This window comes from Bos grunniens, chromosome 3 (genome assembly GCF_055505025.1).
Source record: "Bos grunniens cultivar Pamir isolate PY7600 chromosome 3, Bosgru_T2T1.0, whole genome shotgun sequence".
Lineage (NCBI taxonomy): Eukaryota > Metazoa > Chordata > Mammalia > Artiodactyla > Bovidae > Bos > Bos grunniens.
Genome location: NC_141167.1, coordinates 63,498,847 through 63,516,617, shown reverse-complemented (window position 1 = coordinate 63,516,617; position 17,771 = coordinate 63,498,847). Strand labels below are relative to the sequence as shown.

General features: G+C 38.1%; 1 protein-coding gene across 28 annotated transcripts in view; it reads left to right on the top strand.

Annotated features, from left to right (window-relative positions):
• The window catches only part of COL24A1 (collagen type XXIV alpha 1 chain), a 401,096-nt gene that overhangs the window by 49,696 nt on the left and 333,629 nt on the right, over positions 1 to 17,771 (top strand). For 16 of the 28 annotated variants that reach the window (XR_015160374.1, XM_086390884.1, XM_086390886.1 and 13 more), the window contains one exon: positions 100 to 153. The exons of the other annotated variants lie outside the window; for them this stretch is intronic. Coding sequence is in view for 8 of the 16 variants with exons in the window: in XM_086390884.1 (XP_086247010.1) it covers positions 100 to 153 (54 nt within the window). In the remaining 8 variants the exon portion in view is untranslated. The remainder of the gene's footprint in view (positions 1 to 99; positions 154 to 17,771) is intronic. 28 annotated transcript variants of the gene reach the window in all.

The window sequence follows — 17,771 nt, the reverse complement described above, 5'->3', positions numbered from 1 at the left end:
TCCATTTTAATGAATCATGTAATATTTATTTGAATGTTATAATAAACACTTACTTGTATCTAGATCTAAGAATGATCTGAATTTTTTTTCTATTTGTAGGGCATACCAGGGCCACATGGAAATCCTGGGTTACCTGGATTACCAGGTCCAAAGGTGAGTGCTTTGAATATCACGTGATTTTCGGCACATTACTAAAGAAGGTCTTTAACTTTTAAAGTCAACCTTGGAATATTAGGGATCTCTGTCATCTCTAGAGCATGAGTCTTTGGCAAGATTGTCATAGGGTGGCAGATGGCCAGGTTCCTTGAGAGCCCACCACACTTGGATTTATAAATAGCTAGTGGTAAAGGCAAGCATGGCCCTGCTTTGATATTCTAGTCTTTGTTGTCAAAATATGATGGCAATATATGGAAACCTCTGTAGTGTACAAATTATGATTTGAGTAATTTACCTTAAATCAAGACTATTTTAATGTATAAATAAATACTGAGGAAATAAAACATCATTTATTTCCCTGTTTCATACTTCTCTAATATTTTCACTTGAAAAAGATCTATGAGGATAATGCTTATAGGATATACTCATATTTTTATGAAAACAACTAACCTGAAAACCTGTAAAAATATGAGCATACATAGTTGTGTGCTAGTAGTGTGACAGATAGTAGTATGCTGCTGCTGCTGCTAAGTCACTTCAGTCATGTCTGTAAAACAGATGGAAGTATATATACCAGGCTGGTTACCTTCATAGCAGGTATGGAATTGGAAATATAAGTAAATATACATATCTGTACACACACATGTACACGTGAATGTAAGCATTAGGGTTTTGGTTGCCAGTAAAATCATGAATATTTCAGGGTCATCACTAACCACTCTGCTTATTAATTATCTCACTCAAAAGTAACCAAATAGCTGTTACCATACAGATGTAGATTAAGATAGGATAGAGCTTAAGGACACAGGTTTTGGAGTCTAACTGATTTGGATTCAAGTTTTAGCCCTCTTGATTTGTATATACTGTTTAGTCGTGTCTGACTCTTTGTGACCTCGTGGACTGTAGCCCGTCAGGCTCCTTTGTCCATGATTCTCCAGGCAAGAATGCTGTAGTGGGTTGCTGTTTCTTTCTCCAGGGGATCTTCCCAACCCAGGGATTGATCCAGGTCTCCCACATTGCAGGCGAATTCTCTACTGTCTGACTCACCAGGAAAGCCCCTTGATTTGTATGACTAGAAACAAATTGCTTTGCCCCTTTAAGCTTAATTTTCTTCTCCAAAACAGAGAAAACCATGGTATGTCCTCATAGGGCTGGAGTGAAGGCTAAATAAATTGTGAGCAAAACCCTTAACAGAGCTAACACATCATAAATAATACCATTATTAATAGTAAGTAATAATGACTCCCTCAGTTTCTCATCACTCTCAACAACTTTTTGAGTTTAATAAAATGTCTCAGAAAAAAGGCTTTTAACTACTGGATGTGTACCAGAAAGAAGACAAATGCCTTCTCAAGAAATTAGAATTTTGTTTTAAAATTTGTGATTCTCTAGCCCTCCAAGTTTTGTCTGGGGACTTCAAGGATATTTAGACTAGTGGAAGGCTAGTGTAGTTGTAAAGACCCAGCTCATGGTTCTCCACAGAGCCAAGTTCTAGGGGACTTGCCAACCTACTAACAGCCTCATCTCCACAACTCAACGAAAGACAGAATAGAGGTGGGGTTTCCACATGGCTTGTGTCATCTTTCTCTTTTCCTGCCTCAGCCAATAACAAACATATACTTGAAGAAACAAAAAAGATGGAGAATAGGGTGAGGGGAGATGAAGACGGAAATAATGGAAAGCCTTTGATTTCATTGACTTCTTAAAATGTGTGTACTTAGGAGAAAATACTTGGGAAAATGATGTCTGTGTCAAAAAAATTGTCTTTGTCCAAAGATTAAAAACAGGGTATTTTGCAGTGTTGACTAATATGAATGTGTGCCTTCAGTAAAATGCTCTAGGAGAGATGAAGTCTTAATCTCAAGATTTCTCTTTAATATCATACTTAGTAGTATAAATATAATTTTGACTGTAACTATTTACCAATAACATATTTTATGAACCCCTGTATTAGGGATTTTGTAAGCTCTACTTAAAATTTGTAAGTAATTAACTGAACCTCTTGCGAACTTAATCATATAAACCTGAATATTAGTCTTAGTTTATATTTAAATTTAATAAATTGATAACCATCTTCAAAATAGCCAAAACTGACCATGATTTGTTTTAACTGCACATATTTATGGGGACATTAGATAGGACTTCCCTGGTTGCTCAGATGGTAAAACGTCTGCCTACAATGCAGGAGACTCGGGTTCAATCCCTGGGTTGGGAAGATCTCTTGGAGAAGGAAATGGCAACCCACTCCAGTATGCTTGCCTGGAAAATCCCATGGATGGTGGAACCTGGTAGGCTACAGTCCATGGGGTCACAAAGAGTCGGCCACAACTGAACGACTTTACTTTCACTTCTCACTTTCATGCATTGGAGAAGGAAATGGCAACCCACTCCAGTGTTCTTGCCTGGAGAATCCAGGGACAGGGGAGCCTGTTGGTCTGCTGTCTATGGGGTTGCACAGAGTCAGACATGACTGAAGTGACTTAGCAGCAGCAGCAGCTTAGCAAGGCTAGTAGTGTGTGGTTTATGAAACCAATTTTCCTAGGAATTTAACATTTTAAAGTAATACACACTTTAAAGTAATCAGGATTAATAGAACATTCAAGTTTTATACTTTGTAATCCTCTTATAGTGTTTATTCAGGACAATGCAATAAATATGCAGATTTCATGCTCTCAAGGATAAATTTTGACATGTAATCACAGGATTTATTTTCCTTCGGGAACAAAGATCCCTTTTAGGTTAATGGGTTTTACAGTATTAAGACATTTTCAGAATTTTTCTCTTTTCAGTTATTATTCAGCAAGAATAACATAGAATTATTGTTCTCTAAGAAAAGTGTATAAAAAATCTTGTCACTTGCATAAGAAATTGCACATTTCAAAAGGGGTTACCTGAACCTTTGAAAAGACCAAATTAAGATAATTACAAGTTTAGAAAGATTTAACTGCAATGGAAAATGCAGTGCATTATGAAATGTTTATACAATCATATTTGGATTAATATATTTTATAAAAATTGTTAGAACTGATACCAACCAGGGTTCTTGGCCTTAACCAGTCAATAGAAATTTCAGATTCCTTATGTGGAGTGAGGAAATGAGTGTGTTCAGGGGTTGGACCAGAGGGTTGGCTTAGAGTTTTCTCACCCCTTTGGTGGTGTTGTGTATAGTGAAAAAGTGAAAGTGAAAGTCCCTCAGTCATAGGCTATACAGTCCTCATGGACTGTATAGTCCATGGAATTCTCCAGGCCAGAATACTGGAGTGGGTGTAGCTGTTCCCTTCTCCAGAGGATCTTCCCAACCCAAGGATTGAACCCAGGTCTACCACATTGCAGGCAGATTCTTTACCAGCTGAGCCACCAGGGAAGCCCAAGAATACTGGAGTAGGTAGCCTATCCCTTTTCCAGGGGATCTTCCTGACCCACAAATTGAACTGGGGTGTCCTGCATTGCAGGTTGCATATAGAGGTATATGCAGTGCATTGCTTTTGCTCTGACCCCCTGTTTTGGCTCCCAGCTCTTCAGAAGTGGCAGTTGGGTGTTGGTTTTTTTTTTTTTTTTTTGGTCTTTTCATTTGTTTGTCCAGAGATGCAACTTTTACTGAAAATATCACATTTATTATTTGTTACATAAAACAAAAAGTCTTGTGTCTCTTAAGAATGAATATACCTTAAGATAGTATAGAAATAAGTTCTATTTATAAGGCTATTTTAAAGTTTATAAGAATAAAGCTTATTTTGCAAACATACTCTAGATTGATGCAAAATCTAGCATTTTATTTTCTGTTATCCTATTACAATTAAGTTAGTATTTACCATAAAGGACAAAGAATGTAAACTTATCTTTGGTGGTTCTCAACTCTGTTCAAGCAAAATAAGTTTTCACATGTTTGTCTTCCTTAATAGATTCTGAGTTATTTGAATGCAGGGGCCAGATCTTATCCCTCTTTGGCTTTGTATCTAGCCCAGTGCCTAGAATGTGTTGGGCATTCTATAAATGTTAAACTGAAGTAATAAGCAGACAATGTTAGTAATAAGGCACTGGCATCAAAAGGGAATAAGAACTAGCACTTACTGAGCATCTAGTATCAGTTGACAGTATTTTATGTATGCCATCTCATTCAATTCCACTTCAATTAAGAGTACTATTCAGAGCAGGCTTTATTACCTTCTGCTTTCCATAGAAGAAAACATATTCAGAGAAGTAAGTACTTAACCAAGGTAACACAGTTTAACTGGCATCAGAATTAGATCTGTTTTACTCTTTACCTTACACCTATTTGTCTCTACTAGCATAGTGAGTGGTTCACTATGAACCTTGAATGTATGGAACAGCACCTTAAGAAGGAAAGATGAGGGTGGGGTAACCTAGTGTAATTAAAGACTTTCTGAATTCATTTAGTAATAGTAACAAAATATGTCCATTCCAGGGTTCCAGCTAATCCTTTGGATGCTAATAAGATATAAACACCATAAATAGTGTTTATATCTTATGAAACACCATGAAACTGAACTCTCATCTCTTAGAACTGTGTTGTTAAATTGCTAAATAGTAGAAGAACAAAATGCCACACAAAAATTTTGTGGGTATACAACATTTTTCAGCAGTATGAAGACTAATTTAAAATAGAGGTAAACTATTGAGTTCTTTAGCTGAAATCAGTAGACTTCTGGTAGAAATATTGTCTTTCTAAGAAAAAAGTCTTTCTAAAAAAATATCAAGTGAATTCTGCTTCTCTGTTTGCTAGAGAGAATGACTTTTTTCTTGTCACCAAACCATCTAAGTCCACATTTCATCATATTTGCTTATTTAATATAAACTTTATTTGCAGGGTGCTGGAAATTCTTATTACTATTAATTAATACATGATCAATTATGTAGTAAATCTTCAGACATGAGTCCGAATGAAGAATCTAGATCTACTTACAGTTCTAGTCCAGGCCATCTATTTTTGTCCAGATAATTTCTTTCTCAAAAGTGCTTCTTAAAGGCTACTTAAAAACTTTCCATGAATGTTAATTAGTAGCATATATTACTTTAGTCAAGTTCAATAGCTCCTTCAAATTTAATCCCGTTCAATGAAAATATCTAATCTTAGTAAGCTGCTGTTAACAGTGTTCTGTTAGTATTGGCTTGGCCAAAATGTTCATTTGGGATTTTCTTTTAAGATCTTATGGAAAAATCTGCAAGAAGTTTTTGGCCAACTCAATAATATTAAATGAAATGTTATTAATTAATAATATTAAATATTGAATTCCAAAGAGTGTATCTGTGCTATACTTTATTTCTGGTTTTGGCCCTCTGTTCCCATGTTTCTGTCATGCTCCCATTTTCCTTGCTTGTGAATTAAATAAATATGTTAAATATAGATGCTGACCCATTCTAAGAACTTTTTTACAGAGTCAGATTGCTATGAAAATTTTTCAATCCAACATTCTGGCAATGTAAAGTATGATAAAATGCTGAAGACTGAGGTGCTCCTTTTGTTCTGTACAACATAAGGACCTTTATGTAAAGGACCAGACAAATATGACAGATACATTAAATTTTTTTCTTTCTAGCCATCAAAGACTATTAGGGTCACATCAAAAGGATTCAGAAGCCAATCTGAAAAGCTTCTACTAGTCAAAGATTGGTATAATTTGAATATCATTAAGAATATTAACTGTAGTGGATTAAGTCACATCAAATATCTCTAAATCCATGAGTTTACTTTGTAGCTAAGAACAGAGAAACCCTCATTGGTCACCTTTAGAGGATGCCAGGGAATTGCATCTATGAGATTGTATATTCAACAATTCAATTCAAATCTGACACTAACTACCCCAAGCTAGTGTCAGACTCCACAGATTTAAGGGCTCAATCCCACATGACTCCCCACATTTGAGATGCTAGCAGAACACTTGTGCTTGGCTGACTATGATTGTTCAGGGCTTCTCACAATCTCTTCCTGTCCTGGGTTTGATATTTTGCTGGAATAGCTCACAGAACTCAGAAAAACATTTTAATAAGGCTTACCAATTTATTATTAAAAAAATAGAACTCAAATAGCTGAAAGGTAGAGATGCATAGGGCAAAATATGGAGAGAGAAGCCTAGAGCTTCCATGCCCTTCCCAGGTACATCGTGCTTCCAGTGTGTTCACCTGCTGGAAGCTCTTGGAATGTCTTTAAGAGTTTTTATACTAAATCTCTACCACCCCCTCCTGTCCCTGGAGGTGGGGGAAGAGATGGGGCTAAGTTTTACTACCCTGTAATCACTTGTTTGCCTTTCTGGTGACTAGTTCCCATCCTGAAGCTATCTGGCTCCCTCTCTCCAGTCACCTCATTAGCATAAGCTCAGATCAAAAAGGGCTTGTTATGAATAACAAAAAGCACTCCTAGGACTCAGGAAATTCCAAGGGTTTTAGGATCTTTGTGCCAGGAACCAGGGCCAAAGACAAAATGTATACTTTCAGAATGTGGCCCGCTGGAGAAGGGAATGGCAAACCACTTTATTATTCTTGCCTTGATGGCCCCATGAACAGTATGAAAGGCAAAAAGATAGAACACTGAAAGATGAACTCCCCATGTCGGTAGTGCCCAATATGCTACTGGAGATCAATGGAGAAATAACTCCAGAAAGAACGAAGAGATGGAACCAAAGCAAAAAACAGCACCCATTTGTGCATGTGACTGGTGATGGAAGCAAGGTCTGATGCTGTAAAGAGCAATATTGCATAGGAACCTGGAATGTTAGGTCCGTAAATCAAGGCAAATTGGAAGTGGTCAAACAGGAGATGGCAAGAGTAAACATTAACATTCTAGGAATCAGTGAACTAAAATGGACTGGAATGGGTGAATTTAACTCAGATGACCATTATATCTACTACTGTGGGCAACAATCCCTTAGAAGAAAAGGAGTAGCCATCATAGTCAAAACAAGAGTCCAAAATGCAGTACTTGGATGCAATCTCAAAAATGACAGAATGATCTCTGTTTGTTTCCAAGGCAAACCATTCAATATCACAGTAATTCAAGTCTATGCCCCAACCAGTAATGCCAAAGAAGCTGAAGTTTAACGGTTCTATGAAGACCTACAAGACCTTCTAGAACTAACACCCCCAAAAGATGTCCTTTTCATTATGGGGGACTGGAATGCAAAAGTAGGAAGTCAAGAAACACCTGGAGTAACAGGCAAATTTGGCCTTGGAGTATAGAATGAAGCAGGGCCAAGGCTAACAGTTTTGGCAAGAGAACGCACTGGTCATAGCAAACACCCTCTTGCAACAACACAAGAGAAGACTCTCTACATGGACATCACCAGATGGTCAACACCGAAATCAGACTGATTTTATTCCTTGCAGCCAAAGATGGAGAAGTTCTATACAGTCAACAAAAACAAGACCAGGAGCTGACTGTGGCTCATGAACTCCTTATTGCCAAATTCAGACTTAAATTGAAGAAAGTAGGGAAAACCACTAGACCATTCAGGAATGACCTAAATCAAATCCCTTATGATTATACAGTAGCGATGAGAAAGAGATTTAAGGGGCTAGACCTGATAGAGTACCTGATGAACTATGGACGGAGGTTCATGACATTGTACAGGAGACAGGGATCAAGACCATCCCCATGGAAAAGAAATGCAAAAAAGTAAAATGGCTGTCTGAGGAGGCCTTACAAATAGCTGTGAAAAAAAGAGAAGCAAAAAGTAAAGGAGAAAAGGAAAGATATAAGCATCTGAATGCAGAGTTCCAAAGCATAGCAAGGAGAGATAAGAAAGCCTTCCTCAGAGATCAATGCAAAGAAATAGAGGAAAACAATAGAATGGGAAAGACTAGAGATCTCTTCAAGAAAATTATAGTTACCAAGGGAACATTTCATGCAAAGATGGGCTCGATAAAGGACAGAAATGGTATGGACCTAACAGAAGCAGAAGATATTAAGAAGAGGTGGCAAGAATACACAGAAGAACTGTACAAAAGAGATCTTCATGACCCAGATAATCACGGTGTGATCACTCACCTAGAGCCAGACATCCTGGAATGTGAAGTCAAGTGGGCCTTAGAAAGCATCACTATGAACAAAGCTAGTGGAGGTGATGGAATTCCAGTGGAGCTATTTCAAATCCTGAAAGATGATGCTGTGAAAGTGTTGCACTCAATATGCCAGCAAATTTGGAAAACTCAGCAGTGGCCATAGGACTGGAAAAGGTCAGTTTTCATTCCAATCCCAAAGAAAGGCAATGCCAAAGAATGCTCAAACTACCACACAATTGCACTCATCTCACACGCTAATAAAGTAATGCTCAAAATTCTCCAAGCCAGGCTTGAGCAATACATGAACCATGAACTTCCAGATGTTCAAGTTGGTTTTAGAAAAGGCAGAGGAACCAGAGATAAATTGCCAACATCCGCTGGATCATGGAAAAAGCAAGAGAGTTTCAGAAAAACATCTATTTCTGCTTTATTGACTATGCCAAAGCCTTTGACTGTGTGGATCACAACAAACTGGAAAATTCTGAAAGAGATGGGAATACCAGACCACCTGACCTGCCTCTTCAGAAACCTATATGCAGATCAGGAAGCAACAGTTAGAACTGGACATGGAACAACAGACTGGTTCAAAACAGGAAAAGGATACGTCTAGGCTGTATATTGTGACCCTGCTTATTTAACTTATACTCAGAGTACATCATGAGAAATGCTGGGCTGGATGAAGCACAAGGTGGAATCAAAATTGCCAGGAGAAACATCAACAACTTCAGATATGCAGATGATACCACCTTTATGGCAGAAAGTGAAGAACTAAAGAGCTTCTTGATGAAAGTGAAAGAGGAGAGTGAAAAAGTTGGCTTAAAGCAATACTTTCAGAAAACTAAGATCATGGCATCCGGTCCAATCACTTCATGGCAAATAGATGAAGAAACAGTGGTAACAGGGGCATACTTTATTTTTCTGGGCTCCAAAATCATTGCAGATGGTGATTGCAGCCATGAAATTAAAAGACACTTCCTCCTCTGAATGAAAGTTTTGACCAACCTGGACAGCATATTAAAAAGTAGAGACATTACTTTGCCAACAAAGGTCTGTCTAGTCAAGGCTGTGGTTTTTCCAGTGATCATGTATGCATGTGAATTTGGACTATAAATAAAGCTGAGTGCTAAAGAATTAATGCTTTTGAACTATGGTATTGGAAAAGACTCTTGAGAGTCCCTTGAATGCAAGGAAATCCAACCAGTCCATCCTATAGGAAATCACTCCTGAGTATTCATGTAAGGACTGTTGTTGAAGCTGAAACTCCAATACTTTGGCCACCTGATACGAAGAGCTGACTCATTTGAAATAACCCTGATGCTGGGAAAGATTGAAGGTGGGAGTAGAAGGGGACCACCGAGGATGAGATGGTTAGATGGCACCATTGACTCAATGGGCATGAGTTTGAGTAAACTGCGAGAGTTGGTGATGGACAGGGAGGCCTGATATGCTGCAGTTCATGGCGTCATAAACAGTCGTACACCACTGAGTGACTCAACTGAACTAATACTTTTATTATACCACAGTCATTATTTTAAAAAATGGTAAACAGAAGAAAAATAAAGAGAAATAATAAAATTTTTGTTATGAAATTGCCTTGCCTTTCTTAGAATTAAAGATTAGTTCTGATGCTGAAAACTCAGCTTCTCTGTATACCGGTGCCAAATTTAATCTTGGAGACAGAGTTTTGAGTGACGTGGAAAAGGATAGCTGTATTTCTTTCCAGGAAAAATGGGACACAGTGGGCTCATACTCTTAAAACCACGTGTCCCAACTTGGGGAATATAGAGACAAGTTTTATAGTAATTATTCAAAGAGGATGACATGAGTAGCTTGTGGACATTCTTCTGAAGGGTTAATGATGAAGTAAGTTAGGAGTCTACATTGTCAACCTTCAGGTCCAACTGGTGTGAGGTCTATATACTTGTGGGCAGCATACCATCATTAATCATTAACTTCTCTCATCTGGAAAGAGTTTCAGTATCTGCAAAATAGCTCAAAGATACTGTTGTGTGTATCCTTTGATGGGAGAAACAAGACCTTGCCCCAAGGCTCCTCTTGACTCTGTTTTCTCCCTGATATCACATCACCTCATTTCCCCTAATTTACAATTGCTTGAATCTACCCTTTGGAACTCAGGGAACATCATGGAGGCTGAAGGAAGGCTGTTTCATATAATCAACGAAATGGGGGGCACAGAAAGTCCTTGTCCCCAGGAGCCCAACAGGGCCCTGCACAGTATTAGTACAACCAAATGGTTGATGAAGGGAATTTTCTTTTTACAGAAAAATCTAGCAAATTAAGAAAGAATACTAGAATTGAAAATCACCATTTTTGCCATCCTGATGAAGAAAAGGTTAGAAAATAGAAACAACTCAGGAAGTCCAAAGCCTTTGAGGCAGGAGGATGCTTGGCAGGCTTTGAGGAATACCTGAATGAGATAAGTGTTAGGAGATAGATCAGAGAGACAGTAGGAGGCAGATTAGTTCAGACCTTACAGGTAAGAATTTTGGTTTGAATTTTACTGTTGTATATTTGTTGGAGAGTTCTAAGTACAGAGAAGCCTGGCTTGCTGCAGTCAATGGGGTGGCAATGAGTTGGACATGACTGAGCGACTGAACAAGAACCACAAAGTAGAAAGATGGCATCATGCAATTCATGTTATAGGAGGATGGTTCTGGCTATCACAGAGAATAGCTTGGGGTAAGGCAAGGGTAGAAATAGGAACACCAATTTAGAGACGACTTCATTGGTCTAGCCAAGCTTATGCCATGGATGAGGGACTAGAGTGTTAACAACAGTGACAGTGTGAAGTGGTCAAAATCTATACATATTTTGAGGTACAGTCAACATAATTGCTGCTGAGTCACTTATATGGTGTGAGAGAGGAGTCAAAGGCAATCTAAGGCCTAAGTAGTTGAACAGCTGGTATTGTGGGAGCTGCCATCTACTGGATTGAGGAGGAACATGATTTTGGGTTTTCATTGGTTTTGTTTTTGCCTGGGATGAAATCAAGGGTTCATCTTCATTAATGTTTTCAAAGAATCAACCTTTGGATTTGTTAATTTTTTCTATGAACCATTTAGTGTTTAATTGATTTTTAGCTCTATTCTAATTTAGAGCTATGAATCTCTCTCCAAGGACTGATTCCCTGGAGAAGAAAATGGCAACCCACTCCAGTTTTAGAGGAATCCCATGGACAGAGAAGCCTGATACAGACCATGCAGTCGCAAAGAGTTAGACACGACTGAAGTGACTCAGTGTTGCAGAACCCCATACCTGAGAAACCAAGCACCACACTTGGAGAGTAGGAGAACTGGGGTTTATTATGCTGGCAGGCCCAGAGGAAGTAATACTCCAAGCTCTGAGCCTCGAATAAAGGGATTACAGAGTTTTTATAGACAGACCATAGTGGGCAATAGGCTGGTTTAAACTAAGGGGTTTCACTTGTGCGGGAACAGCAGTCAAGACAGGAAGGGGGATGCCTGACCTTTACATGAACAGGCGTGATTAAGCAGGTTTGCAGAGGCTGGGCAATTGCAAAGAACAGGACAAGGGTGAGTGAGATAAGCTCCAGTTCCTAGAACTGTAAGTCCCCTCTTTCTGAGACTATGTGACCTATGTGATCCAGACTGCAAGGAGCAAGCTGAGTTACAGAGGTGGAAGGAGCAAGAGGTTATGTAAAATTTTAACTTTTCCTCTTCATTAGTACACATGTGCACATTTTGATGTGTTGTGTTTCCATTAAGTTGAAATAAATGCTTTCATCTTCACTCATGGGTTATTCCGAAGTACACTGTTTTGTTTAATTTCATCAATTGGAAGTTTTTCTAGTGACCTTATTGTTACTGATTTCTAATTTAGTTCCATTGTGGTCAGTACAAAATGGAAGAGTTTAATCTTTTAAAATTTGTCGAGGCATTTTGTGGCCCAACAGGTGATCTATCTTGATTAATATTTCACATGAACTTCAGAAGATTGTGTATCTTGTATTTATTAGGTATCAGTTCAGTTCAGTCACTCAGTCCTGTCCGACTCTTTGTGACCCCACTGATTGCAGCATGACAGGCTTCCCTGTCCATCACCAACTCCCGGAGCCAACTCAAATTCATGTCTATTGAGTTGGTGATGCCATCCAACCATCTCATCCTCTGTCATCCCTTTCTCTCGCCTTCAATCTTTTCCAGCATCAGGGTCTTTTCAAATGAGTCAGTTCTCATCAGGTGGCCAAGGTATTGGAGTTTTGGCTTCAGCATCAGTCCTTCCAATGAATATTCAGAACTGATTTTCTTTAGGATGGATTGGTTAGATCTACTTGAAGTCCAAGAGACTCTCAGGAGTCTTTTCCCGCACCACAATTCAAAAGCATCAATTCTTTGACACTCAGCTTTTTTTATGGTCCAACTCTCACATCCACACATGACTACTGGAAAAACCATAGCAAAGTAGTCTCTGCTTTTTAATATGCTGTGTAGGTTGGTCATAGCTTTTCTTCCAAGGAGCAAACGTCTTTTAATTTCATAGCTGCAGTCACCATCTGCAGTGATTTTGGAGCCAAAAAAAGGCTCTCAGTGTTTTCATTATTTCCCCATCTATTTACCATGCTGCTGCTGCTAAGTTGCTTCAGTCGTGTCCGACTCTGTGCAACCCCATAGACGGCAGCCCACCAGGCTCCCCCATCCCTGGGATTCTCCAAGCAAGAACACTGGAGTGGGTTGCCATTTCCTTCTCCAATGCATGAAAGTGAAAAGTGAAAGTGAAGTCGCTCAGTGGTGTCTGACTCTTAGCAACCCCATGGACTATAGCCTACCAGGCTCCTCCGTCCATGGGATTTTCCAGGCAAGAGTACTGGAGTGGGGTGCCATCGCCTTCTCCGATTTGCCATAAGTATGCCGTAAATGTCAATTCGATTAGTGTGGTTTGTGGTAGTCAAATTTTCTCTGTCCTTAATAGATTTTTTTGGTCTAGTTGGAGTCAAATTTTCTCTATCCTTACTAGTTGTATTTATGTTTAGAAAGTGTTTAGTTAGTGTTTGCTCCATGTATTTTGCAGCTGTGTGTGATGTGTGCACATATAAGGTTGATTGTTTTCCTGATTATCAGATATTTTTATCATTATCAAATACGTTTAGTAATTCTCATCTTTTTTTAAAATTTTATTTTATGTTTAAACTTTACAATATTGTATTAGTTTTGCCAAATATCGAAATGAATCTGCCACAGGTATACATGTGTTCCCCATCCTGAACCCTCCTCCCTGCTCCCTCCCCATACCATCCCTCTGGGTCATCCCAGTGCACCAGCCCCAAGCATCCAGTATCGTGCATCGAACCTGCACTGGCAACTCATTTCATACATGATATTATACATGTTTCAATGCCATTTCCCAAATCTTCCCACCCTCTCCCTCTGCAACAGAGTCCATAAGACTGTTTAATACATCAGTGTCTCTTTTGCTGTCTCGTACATAGGGTTATTGTTACAATCTTTCTAAATTCAATATATATGCATTAGTATACTGTACTGGTGTTTTTCTTTCTGGCTTACTTCACTCTGTATAATAGGCTCCAGTTTCATCTACCTCATTCGAACTGATACAAATGTATTCTTTTTAATGGCTGAGTAATACTCCATTGTGTATATGTACCACTGCTTTCTTATCCATTCGTCTGCTGATGGACATCTAGGTTGCTTCCATGTCCTGACTATTACAAACAGTGCTGCGATGAACATTGGGGTACACGTGTCTCTTTCCCTTCTGGTTCCCTCAGTGTGTATGTCCAGCAGTGGGATTGCTGGATCATAAGGCAGTTCTATTTCCAGTTTTTTAAGGAATGTCCACACTTCTCCATAGTGGCTGTACTAGTTTGCATTCCCACCAACAGTGTAAGAGGGTTCCCTTTTCTCCACACCCTCTCCAGCATTTATTGCTTGTTGACTTTTGGATCGCAGCCATTCTGACTGGCATGAAATGGTACCTCATAGTGGTTTTGATTTGCATTTCTCTGATAATGAGTGATGTTGAGCATCTTTTCATGTGTTTGTTAGCCATCTGTATGTCTTCTTTGGAGAAATGTCTGTTTAGTTCTTTGGCCCATTTTTTGATTGGGTCATTTCTTTTTCTGGAGTTGAGCTGTAGGAGTTGCTTGTATATTTTTGAGATTAGTTGTTTGTCTGTTGCTTCATTTGCTATTATTTTCTCCCATTCTGAAGGCTGTCTTTTCACCTTGCTAATAGTTTCCTTTGTTGTGCAGAAGCTTTTAAGTTTAATTAGGTACCATTTGTTTATTTTTGCTTTTATTTCCAATAATCTGAGAGGTGGGTCATAGAGGATCCTGCTGTGATGTATGTTAGAGAGTGTTTTGCCTATGTTCTCCTCTAGGAGTTTTATAGTTTCTGGTCTTACGTTTAGATCTTTAATCCATTTTGAGTTTATTTTTGTGTATGGTGTTAGAAAGTGTTCTAGTTTCATTCTTTTACAAGTGGTGGGCCAGATTTCCCAGCACCACTTGTTAAAGAGATTGTCTTTAATCCATTGTATATTCTTGCCTCCTTTGTCAAAGATAAGGTGTCCATATGTGCGTTGATTTATCTCTGGGCTTTCTATTTTGTTCCATTGGTCTATATTTCTGTCTTTGTGCCAGTATCATACTGTCTTGATAACTGTGGCTTTGTAGTAGAGCCTGAAGTCAGGTAGGTTGATTCCTCCAGTTCCATTCTTCTTTCTCAAAATAGCTTTGGCTATTCGAGGCTTTTTGTATTTCCATACAAATTGTGAAATTATTTATTCTAGCTCTGTGAAGAATACCGTAGGTAGCTTGATAGGGATTGCATTGAATCTATAAATTGCTTTGGGTAGTATACTCATTTTCACTATATTGATTCTTCCAATCCATGAACATGGTATATTTCTCCATCTATTAGTGTCCTCTTTGATTTCTTTCACCAGTGTTTTATAGTTTTCCATATATAGGTCTTTAGTTTCTTTAGGTAGATATATTCCTAAGTATTTTATTCTTTCCGTTGCAATGGTGAATGGAATTGTTTCCTTAATTTCTCTTTCAGTTTTCTCATTATTAGTGTATAGGAATGCAAGGGATTTCTGTGTGTTGATTTTATATCCTGCAACTTTACTATAATCATTGATTAGTTCTAGTAATTTTCTGGTGGAGTCTTTAGGGTTTTCTGTGTAGAGGATCATGTCATCTGCAAATAGTGAGAGTTTTACTTCTTCTTTTCCAATTTGGATTCCTTTTATTTCTTTTTCTGCTATGATTGCTGTGGCCAAAACTTCCAAAACTATGTTGAATAGTAATGGTGAAAGTGGGCACCCTTGTCTTGTTCCTGACTTTAGAGGAAATGCTTTCAATTTTTCACCATTGAGGATAATGTTTGCTGTGGGTTTGTCATATATAGCTTTTATTATGTTGAGGTATGTTCCTTCTATTCCTGCTTTCTGGAGAGTTTTTATCATAAATGGATGCTGAATTTTGTCAAAGGCTTTCTCTGCATCTATTGAGATAATCATATGGTTTTAATGTTTCAATTTGTTTATGTGGTTTATTACATTGATTGATTTGCGGATATTGAAGAATCCTTGCATCCCTGGGATAAAGCCCACTTTGTCATGGTGTATGATCTTTTTAATGTGTTGTTGGATTCTGATTGCTAGAATTTTGTTAAGGATTTTTGCATCTATGTTCATCAGTGATATTGGCCTGTAGTTTTCTTTTTTTGTGGGATCTTTGTCAGGTTTTGGTATTAGGGTGATGGTGGCCTCATAGAATGAGTTTGGAAGTTTACCTTCCTCTGCAATTTTCTGGAGGAGTTTGAGCAGGATAGGTGTTAGCTCTTCTCTAAATGTTTGGTAGAATTCAGCTGTGAAGCCATCTGGACCTGGGCTTTTGTTTGCTGGAAGATTTCTGATTACAGTTTCAATTTCCATGCTTGTGATGGGTCTGTTAAGATTTTCTATTTCTTCCTGGTTCAGTTTTGAAAAGTTGTACTTTTCTAAGAATTTGTCCATTTCTTCCACGTTGTCCATTTTATTGGCATATAATTGTTGATAGTAGTCTCTTATGATGCTTTGTATTTCTGTGTTGTCTGTTGTGATCTCTCCATTTGCATTTCTAACTTTATTGATTTGATTTTTCTCCCTTTGTTTCTTGATGAGTCTGGCTAATGGTTTGTCAATTTTATTTATCCTTTCAAAGAACCAGCTTTTGGCTTTGTTGATTTTTGCTATGGTCTCTTTTGTTTCTTTTGCATTTATTTCTGCTCTAATTTTTAAGATTTCTTTCTTTCTACTAACCCTGGGGTTCTTCATTTCTTCCTTTTCTAGTTGCTTTAGGTGTAGAGTTAGGTTATTTATTTGACTTTTTTCTTGTTTGTTGAGGTATGCCTGTATTGCTATGAACTTTCCCCTTAGGACTGATTTTACAGTGTCCCACAGGTTTTGGGTTGTTGTGTTTTCATTTTCATTCGTTTCTATGCAAATTTTGATTTCTTTTTTGATTACTTCTGTGATTTATTGGTTATTCAGCAGCGTGTTGTTCAGTCTCCGTATGTTGGAATTTTTAATAGTTTTTTTCCTGCAATTGAGATCTAATCTTACTGCATTGTGGTCAGAAAAGATGCTTGGAATGATTTCAATTTTTTTGGATTTACCAAGGCTAGATTTATGGCCCAGGATGTGATCTATCCTGGAGAAGGTTCCATGTGCACTTGAGAAAAAGGTGAAATTCATTGTTTTGGGATGAAATGTCCTATAGATATCAATTAGGTCTAACTGGTCTATTGCATCATTTAAAGTTTGTGTTTCCTTGTTAATTTTCTGTTTAGTTGATCTATCCATAGGTGTGAGTGGGGTGTTAAAGTCTCCCACTATTATTGTGTTATTGTTAATTTCTCCTTTCATACTTGTTAGCATTTGTCTTACATATTGCGGTGCTCCCGTGTTGGATGCATATATATGTATAATTGTTATATCTTCTTCTTGGATTGATCCTTTGATCATTATGTAGTGACCATCTTTGTCTCTTTTCACAGCCTTTGTTTTAAAGTCTATTTTATCTGATATGAGTATTGCTACTCCTGCTTTCTTTTGGTCCCTATTTGCATGGAAAATCTTTTTCCAGCCCTTCACTTTCAGTCAGTATGTGTCCCCTGTTTTGAGGTGGGTCTCTTGTAGACAACATATGTAGGGGTCTTGTTTTTGTATCGACTCAGCCAGTCTTTGTCTTTTGGTTGGGGCATTCAACCCATTTAAGTTTAAGGTAATTACTGGTAAGTATAATCCCAATGCCATTTACTTTATTGTTTTGGGTTCGAATTTATACACCATTTTTGTGTTTCCCTTCTAGAGAATATCCTTTAGTATTTGTTGGAGAGCTGGTTTGGTGGTGCTGAATTCTCTCAGCTTTTGCTTGTCTGAAAAGCTTTTGATTTCTCCTTTATATTTGAATGATATCCTTGCTGGGTACAGTAATCTGGGCTGTAGGTTATTTTCTTTCATCATTTTAAGTATGTCTTGCCATTCCCTCCTGGCTTGGAGAGTTTCTATTGAAAGATCAGCTGTTATCCTTATGGGAATTCCCTTGTGTG